Source organism: Ceratosolen solmsi, unplaced genomic scaffold (assembly GCF_000503995.2).
Source record: "Ceratosolen solmsi marchali unplaced genomic scaffold, CerSol_1.0 scaffold35, whole genome shotgun sequence".
Taxonomy (NCBI): Eukaryota; Metazoa; Arthropoda; class Insecta; order Hymenoptera; family Agaonidae; genus Ceratosolen; species Ceratosolen solmsi.
The window spans coordinates 8111325-8121121 of NW_011948423.1; the positions used below are offsets into that span (position 1 = coordinate 8111325).

Below are 9797 nucleotides of genomic sequence, written 5' to 3' on the forward strand. Positions count from 1 at the left end.
TTTAAATACATTTGCAATTTAATCGCTTGAACTCGAAAATGAAATAAATAAATAATTTACAGCTAATTTGTGTGAGAAAGTTTTTTTTTTTCTTTATGAATTATAAATTTAGGAGATAAATCACCGAGTTCACTTAGCGCATTAAATAGACTTATGAAATTATCATCTAAGATTCTCTAACTTAGCGAACCAACTAAAAATGTAATTAATTAAATTATTCTTTGATGTACGATGTTAATAATACTTGGAAGTCATATAATTTAGGATTGATTTTTTGGATTGAATCGTCCTATGTGAAGAATCAATCCAGTAAGATTATGTCTTATCAAGTATAGGAAAGGTTTGTCCATTTTCATTCTAGGTTTTTCTATTTCCACTTGCCTACGATTTCTACATCGTCTGCGTTTTATAGGTGTGAGCCACCATAACTTTTTCCTTTGTTTTTGCCTGAAAATATTACTTTTATCAGTGTCTCGCTTTCCCGATTGAGCGGATTGCGAATGTAATGCTTCGGGGCTCTCATTTAATCGAGATGAATTATCCGAAGTCAACGAGTCGTCACAGTCGTTCTCCTCATTATGTTTAATATTATCATTAATTTCAGTGATAACGGATTCGCTATTTTCCAAGTCATCAATACCAGTTTTCATATTATTAATCATTTCCCAAGCTCGAGTATGCCTGGTTGACGTACCAGGGAAAGTTTCGCTCAAGGGTCGACCACCTAATTTATTTTCATCGCCGCACGTGGCAAATAAATTCATCTGAAAGCATGAAAAACATTTCTTAAATCATTACGATAACTGTAAATAATGAGAATTAATATTATAATAGTATCAACAGTTTTTTTTTTTTTTTTTTTTTTTTTATTTTTTTTTAAATTTTTTGTAACTGTATGTAAAGTTTAAATATTTTATCTCAAAAAATATTTATAAGATAAGCTATCGATCGGTGATTTATGATTTATGATACAATTTCAATGAATGAAGAAACCGATTTTTGTAAAAAAAAAAAAAAAAAAAGAAAGAAAGAAAAAAAAACAAGAGAACGATAGAGAAATAGTAATAACACTTGCAACAATACACAGAAAATTATTCACAATAAACATTGCCTATTACAAATTATTTCAACAATTACAAATGTAATCAATTTAAATTTCTTTCTATTTGTGTAGACCTTTATCGTTAGTTTAAAAAATAGTCTAAAAATAATTTTCTTTTGCATTAAAAAATTGTTCTTTATATACATATATAATTTTTTTTTTTTTTTTTTTTTTTTTTAAAAATTTAATTTTTTTTTTTTTTTTTTTTTTTTTTTAAGTAAATATTTTAATACCTGCAACATATCTGCTAAGTAGAGATCGTGTCCAGCTCCATTGATACCTTTCAAATCAGCAGTTTTAGCAAAGAGCTGATCGAATCCTAATTTCTTTAGTGCAGACGTGATATTGACGATGGAACGGTGACTAAATTTAGGTATCTGAACGTCTACTCGTCTGGGAACTATAACTTTAAGTAATTTCTCTAACGCATTATCGCTCGGATTGCCAAATAATCTCTGCTCCAATCGTTCCAAATTATCGCCAGCTGCCGTGAGTCCTTGTTGTCCTGGCATAACCATTATTAATGATACTGGCCTATGGACGTCGCCTAATGCCACTGCCGTTGCATCGAGACCTGGTTCGTATCCAGCTGACACTCCGGATTTCCATACAACAGCGGGTATCGGGACGAGTTTCCGTTGCTTGACCGTTTGCGAAACCGCGAAATACATTTCCCCGTCCCTCCCATCCGAACTGGCGTCCGGGCTATCGCAGCTCATTTGAAATACGTTAGCAGATAAAGAAGTTAATGGTGATCGTAATGAGACCGTGTGCGTTTTAACAAAGTCCTTTATTCTACCGCCAGTTTGCTTTCTAATGAGTAAGTTTGTCCTCCTCCTTAAAATATCACCAGCAGTCGAGAAGTTTATATCTACGACTGCTCCTTCGTAAAATTGCTGAGCTTGCTCTTTATAAAAGGGCATTATTTTGCGAACCTTTAGTCTATCGGCAAAAAGAGCCCTAACAAAAGCAGCATTTTGAATGCCTTGTCCTCGTGCTAAAGTAACGGTGTCGGTAATATTTTGAAAAACCAAATGAGGATTGAACGTTACAACGTCGTCCAATTTCATAATATCATTCATTTGATTGGACGTAAGACCCCGTGCACCTAAAAATATCATTGCCAAAGTGCTGATCATTCCAAACGGAGACAACGTTATGGATCTAGATGAGCTTAGTTCTGAATTCGCTAGGGCCCAGAATTTCAATGACAATTCATTGCACATGTTTACGAATTCAACGACATCTTTATCAAGAGCTTTGTTACTTTGATCCAAGCCAATGGCGCCCGTCGCGTGATCTAAACTTACTATTTGTGGATTTAATTTTTGAGAGCCTTCTTTACTGTTTGCCGAGGATTGTTTAACATCTACGGTTTGATTTACAAGATTTTTCTGCGGAATAAGAGTCCATTTCTCGGCACTGCTCTCTTTTGTTATCGCCACTGGCTTACTCGTTGTCTGCTCTTTAATAAGAGTTGTGCTTTTATTGACTGGCTTAGTTGTTTTTTTTACATAACTTTGGGAACCTTCGTTCGTAGGCCTTTTATCGCTACTATAATAAATTTTATTCTTTATAGTAAATTTAGGATGTTCCGTAAGCTTAGTCGTTTGCATTTTATTTTTTTCCTCTTCGAGATTTATTCTACCAGCAGATTTATCTATCGTAGATTGAATCTTTTCAAATGATCCTTTGGCTGCGCTGTATGTTGACATTATGTAAGGTTTTGCTGTAACAGGCTGCTTTGCTGTAGTCATAACAGTAGTCAAGCTAGAACTATATTTAACTTTTAAATTGCCTAGAGTCGATGTTTCTAACGTAGAATATTTTTTTGTCGTAAGATATTGACCCGTTAATTCTGAACTATTTTGATAAGGTCTACTAAACGGCAGATTTTGATGTATTAAGTGTGTACTATTGTCTGGCTTTGTTAACGAAGTCTTATCCTTTTTGTCGACTATTGTAGTAAAAGTATGATCGGCAGGCGTAAAATTACTATCATCGCTTATCGTTTCAACTCTATCCAAAGGAATATCAGTTGTCGTAACACCAATAGAATATTCGTATTCTGTACGATCGGATTCCAATGTTTTATCTTGTAATTGCATGATCAAGTCACTTATTTTTTCTAAGGATGAGTCATATTTGTCTTGAGTTTGACTAGGAATTTTAGTTTTACTAGACATTGGAATTGATTCGGATGGCACAGATGTATAAGATTCATAGTAGTTATAAGTCGAACCCCCTTCACCTTCTGATATATAAATTGGTATAGAGCTTGTCTTGTCCATATAATTTTTATCGTTATCTAATAATAAAGTTGTTGACTTTTCTTGGTAACTAACATTTTCATCTATTTTTGATATATTTTCTAAGCCTTTGTTAGACGAGACGTATACTGAATCCTTGTTTGTAGTTGGACTGCTAGTACTACGACCAACGTCGTATGGTGTCGAATCGGTGAAATATTCTGCCGTAGGCTGTACTTGATCATAAGTCGGGTATCCTGCAATCAGTCCACTAGCGATATTATTAGGTTCCTTATAATAATTAGATAAAGTATAATGCACTAAAGATGGAGTATTTGTTTGATCTGTAGCTTCCGATACGATTTTCTCAACGTCTATAACTGGATTATTAATTTTAATTCTTGTAAATAATGAGCTATGCACATTATTGGCATTTGATTGATGAGAAATGCTTTGTTCATCAGAATCAGAATTTTTTAAATCTAAGTAAATTATAGGAGTTTCGGTGCTGTCTTTGTTAATCGCTCCAAGAAATTTCGTTGTCGATGTTTGAAAATTATCATCATCAACATATTTAGTCGAGTAAATTTCTTTCGAAATTGTGCCTTTCGTAATAGAATCTGGATTTTGCTCTGCTTTAGAGTTAGCTAAATTCTCAAAATTATAAGCAACAGTAGTCAGGTATTCACTGATTGATTCTGTATTATTGTACTTCGGGACGTCTGTAGTTGGATTTGTATTTAATTGTGGCTCCTCGTCCAATGGAATAAACGTTGGATGTTTAAATACATCGATTCTTGTATGATTTAATGTCGTTAGTGTTGGTAAGTCGCTTGTGTCATTTGAAACATTGGCATCGACATCAGCTGGAAACGTCGTAAAATGTGATACTTCGTTGTAGTCGTTAGTTGTAGGTAATTTTGAATCGTAATGATCTTTCATATAATTGTAGAATGTTTCGCGTAAATTGGGCAAACCTGTATTATAAGTAACAGTATTTTTTGTAGTGTAATTTAATTTTTGCGATATAATTGGAACGAAAGAATCTGAAGTATAATTTATCTGATTTATGGGTTTAAGATGTTGCATTATGTTATGTGAAGGCAAAGCTGATAATTTTGTAATATTAAAAACATTTTCTGTATTTCCAGATGACTTAATATTAAACGTCGTCGTAGACGTAACTTGATTTAACTTATTTGATGGTAAATTATATATGGACGTATCATCATCATCATATACAGGAATAACTTTAATCGTAGACAATTCATCTTCTTGTAATTGTATTGGCTTCTTATCGTAAGCAATTTTTGTAGTAAATTTAGTTGGTCTGTTGTTTTTTTCAATAGAAGATTTTTCAGTAATTATTTCCAATTTTTCATTGCTAGATGTAGAGCTCTCGATTTCTAACGAATTATTTTCCAACATGGAAATAATAGGTAAGATTGTCGAAAGTTGCATTGACGATTTTGTATTAGAATTATTAACTGACTTCAAGAGCGTATTTTCGTTTTCCGGTCTCACTGTTTGAGAAAACTTATTGTACTCTCTTATTGGGAGTGTAACATCATAATAAGATTGCGTATAAATATTGAAATTAAAATCTGTATTTTGATTGTCGGTAATATAATTCGCTGTTGTCTGCTTATCATTTGTTAAAGTTTCTATTTCATAATTACTTATATATGTTGGGGTTGTGCTTTTATTATCCAAATTCTTTTTTGAATATTTATACTGCGATGTATTATTTTCCATCAAAGTGTTTGCCGAGTTTTTAGTTTGATCTTTATTCAATGACTCCTTAGAATAGTCATTTGTGTACGATAAATTCTCAATTTTGTTAAGTGGCGTGTTGTATTCTACGGTCGAATCAATGCTGGATTGATCAGTAGTATAATTTTCTTTAAATGGCGTAGTGGTTTCTTCTTGTTTATGAATATATAGTTCGTCGTACGTATTTGCAATTGGTTTTTTTACATCATTAAAATCATATTTCTTTTCATAATACTCCGTGGTAGTTTCATCAATTGGAATGAACCGAGTAGTCGTCATTTCATTATAAATCCAAGTTGGTATTTTTTCAGATTTATTTACGCTAGCATTATTCGTTATATTATCCTTTTTATGTGTATTTAAGGATCCCTCTGTTACGTTATATCGATTACTTTCTTTAAATTCAATAGGATCGCTTAATTCTTTAAGATTATCAGCGTCAGCTGGCAAAAGCGATTCATTTGGATGTTTAAATTCACCGATATTTGATTCGCTTATTGGATAAATATCAAGAAGGGACGTTTCTGTCACTGCAACTGGAATATTATCTGCTTCAGTGTATATTATTTCAGGGAGCTTTGTTGTCTCGTTTTCTAAAGCAATAGTATAGTAATGATAATTATTATTAATATTGGATTTTTGTGGCATTGTTTTTACATCTGAATCTATTACAGTTTCTTCGTCCTTATTAAATGGTTTATTTTTTGTCATTTGTTCGTTGCTCGATGAAATTATATTGCTTATTTCTGAATGATTAAAATTTGTATCAATACTTATCGTAAGCATGTTATTTTTTGTTTCTGCTCCGGAATATGTAGTGGTATGATTAATCCTCTCATTGACCTTGTCAGTTTCATAATCTACTTTATTTAATATATTGTTTTCAATTATTTTTTCTTCTAATTTTTCAGCAAAATCCGTATGGGCAATAATGTTAGTAGTCGTGTCAATTTGATTATAATATGATGATGTTTTTGAATTGTCATTCTTGGCAATTTCTGCCTGTTCTAATTTAAGTTTTAATAAATCACTCGTAGTGTTTTCCGTAAACGTATTTTTCGATACCAGTGATATATTCGAATCATTGTCATGCTCTGACGATTGTTGAATCACGGATGCTCTTATTGGCTCTTGAATGTTTTGAATAGATTGACTTGTATTTAATTTTATATTTACACTATTTTGTTTTGTTGTAGTTTCGAGTATTTGAGGTTGAGTAATTTCTGGCACATCGGTTGATTCAATAGCAGCCTCATACGTCGACTGATGAGATAATGTAGGCGTTAGAGTTGTACTTATTCGGGTTTCGATATCATTTAAGAAATTATAAATAGATGTTGACGCGGTTTTGACAAAGCTTTGCTTAGTTACGATTTCGTTTATAGGACGGCGAGTTGATTGTTTAGGCTTAATGGTATTGATTTTAGTTATTGGCTGATGAATAGATTGATGAGTTGATGAATCCACATTTGGATGGTTTATTTTCGTTGATGTCTGTAGCGGATAGTACGATGAAGTTGACATAAGACTTATGGTACTTGGCTTGGATAGAATATCATATGGTGTGTGGTATGATGTCGATGATTCATAAATTACTCCGGGTTTTTTAATAGAACCGACATGCTCTTCGTTCAATTCTGTAGCGAATAAGCCATCCTTTATTGTATTTAAAACGGAGTTGGGTGATATCGTCGGTAATATTTCGAAAATCGGGGTTTGTTCATTTATACGTTGAGTCGAGCTTGTTATCTTCTCAACTGAATTAACAGGCACTTGAACGGTTGGTACACTCGTTGATGCTGGTTCGTTGGAATAAATGTGAGTTGTTGATTTTTTAGCTGGAGCACCAATTGTCGTTGATTCAGCGTCGCCATAAGATAATGTTGTGAAGCTCTTCTCTGTAGTTGTTTTTGTAACAGCATTCGGAATTAGCGAATTATCGAATTGGCTGTGATTTTTATGATTTTGTGAGTTTTGTTGAAGCGAAGATGAAACTGATAATGGTATATATAAAGTTGGCTTGCCATTTGTCGAATTGTGTACTTTAGTGGCAGTGTCTTTTGTAACAAATGGTTTTGTTGTCAATTTTTGATAGAGAGGCGTTAATATTGGCCGATTTGGTTTCTCTTCCGTTGGTAAAATGTACGCTTCCTGCGCTCCTAAAATATCGCTGTCTAAAGCCATATTTCCTAAAAGATATATTGGCTTTTCATTAATATTCCCTATCGGTTTATGACTTGGTAATTTAATTTTCTCTTCATTTGAGGTAGTCTGAATCTGCACGTAGTTTGTTCCTGGTCCATACTTATTATTGGCAGGTTTATCATCTTGCAAAGGCATTACATTCATATAGGAATGATCGGCGTCTGCTGTAGATAAAATGACGCTTGCATCTTGAGAAATATCTTGCTGGTCTAACGAACCACCGGATAGAATATATGGCAGCATGTTGGTCCATTGACTATTGACACTACCTGGTATCGAAGAGCCTAATGGATTAACTGGTTTTGGTTTATTTAGTTCACTTTTTAACACCTTCTGCACATTCTGCACTACATCAGATACCTACGAATATAGAAACATGGTAATTAGCATATGAAGACGAATTAATAATATGAGCTTATTATTTGTAAATTTATGTCAAGTAATGTTCATTTATATTTAATTGATATAAGCACTATTCAATAGTAAACGGCATTTTTATCGATAATTATCATTATACTTGAGTGTAATTTAATATTTTTATTTATAACTGTAAGCTATTAATTAAATTAATAGCTCCCCTTAATTGTTGATTGTTTTATAGTATATTAATTATTGCTTACAAGTTTTTCAGTTATTTGAAGCGGTGCTAAATATATATTTAAAAACGTAAAAAAAAAAACAAATTATTTTTTATTGTAGGAGAAAATATCGGACATTGCATTATTATCGATTGAACTTCAAGTATATGTTAAAATTCATAACAATTAATATGCATGCATTAATTAGCAAAAATAAAGGAAATTCAGGAAATTGGGAGAAAATGCGTGAATATATTATACAAAAATATTTTTAACACCGGATCTCTTATTTGTTAGGAAAACTATTGCATATTTAAGCTGATGGATATGATAAAAATAGTAGTTAAATTAAAATTGTTACAATATAATTGTACACACGCTCGCGCACATATTGACACACAAACACACGCATCCACTCGCGCAGAGAGCGTATTTACATGCACACGTATTTATAGAATGAAAAATCATAAGAATGTAACGTAAGTGTGCATTAAGGGTAATAACAAAAGTTCACCTTTGGTGTATCGTTGGTCAGCTGGGTTTGTTGCTGCTGTCCAGGTTTAATGAGGGAGATGCCTCCGTCGTCGACGATATTGACACCTCCCACGCTGGCGGCTATCATACCTTGAATTTCCTGCTTTGACATCTGCTTCATAACCAATTGACCGTAGCCATTTAGTGTGTAAAACTGGAATTCGTCGGGCATGAAGAGTTTGACGGGTGAACCGGGAGGATCACGATGTCGCGTTGTGTCACGCGATCCCGTGGCAATCACATTCTTTCTTGCACCGGCTTCGTCCACCGTGACGCTGCTCAAAGAAGCATCGCAATGGATCAAACCATTTATTCACGGCTTTTTCCGCTTTATACATTTAAGCTTTGACAAAACTATTGGTTTAATAGCAAACACAAATATGTACCTTTTTCAATGAAAGAAATGTTTCTCGTTAGTGATTGGAAAGACAATTCTTTTTGCTAAAGAAAAAATTTTTCTTTTTAATTGTCGAAGAGCATTGTACGTGCATATTCATTTCCAATATAAAGAAAATTTTCCATTGTAATTATCTTATTTCATTGTTACAGGTATGTGTTTGATTTATTGAATAAACTTGCCAAACTCGTTAGGATATATGCAATAAATTTGTAGATCTTTATATTCTCCCAATTAATTTTATAATATGGAACATGTGCATAATAACTTATTATTTATTAAATTCAACAAATTGCACTAGGACAAGTAAGAGCGACAATTAGAAAACACAAGGAATTAATGAACGATATTTTTCACAAGAAATGATATTTTAAAATTTCTTAAAGTATCATTTTCAAAAGAAAAAAAAAATAAATATGTATATACATATCCATTGGATTTCAACATTAATTATAAATTAGTTATATAGATAAATTAGTTAGATAAATTAGTTGCTTTCATCGTTAAATTACATTTATCTTGATATTTATAGTTATTTTACTATTTATAAAGTCTTAATATTATTTTTGCAAACTAAATAAATATTTTAAAAATTATCGATATATAATTCATCTATACTGTTTATTTAACTAATGAAAATTCTGAATTGATAAGTTTTGGTAAATTTTATTCTACAAGAACATATAGTATTTCAATATAAAAGCAATAAAATTATAAATAATTTCGAGCAATAAACTTTATATTTAAAATAACTACTTACGTGTAGAAAAAAATTATTATTTTATGAAATGATATTTAGTATTGTATTCAAATGTACGTTTGTTTGTTTGTTTTTTTCTTTGTTTGTTTTTACTTACATCAATTAGAAATTAGGTTATTTAATAATAATAAATAATTACTTAATTTAAGAGATACAGCTAAAGTTGTTTAATGTGTGAATTTGTAATTGTTAATAAAGC

At 31.9% G+C, this 9797-nt stretch overlaps 1 protein-coding gene across 1 annotated transcript in view; it reads right to left on the reverse strand.

Moving 5' to 3' along the window:
• Positions 1-142: 142 nt before the first annotated feature.
• The window catches only part of LOC105362440 (uncharacterized), a 12380-nt gene continuing 2725 nt past the window's right edge, over positions 143-9797 (reverse strand). Inside the window, exons 3-6 of the mRNA XM_011499881.1 lie at positions 8422-8716; positions 6052-7689; positions 1336-5967; positions 143-764 (exon numbers count right to left, since the gene is read on the reverse strand). Of these exons, the coding sequence (XP_011498183.1) occupies positions 261-764; positions 1336-5967; positions 6052-7689; positions 8422-8716 (7069 nt within the window). The 3' untranslated portion in view covers positions 143-260. The remainder of the gene's footprint in view (positions 765-1335; positions 5968-6051; positions 7690-8421; positions 8717-9797) is intronic.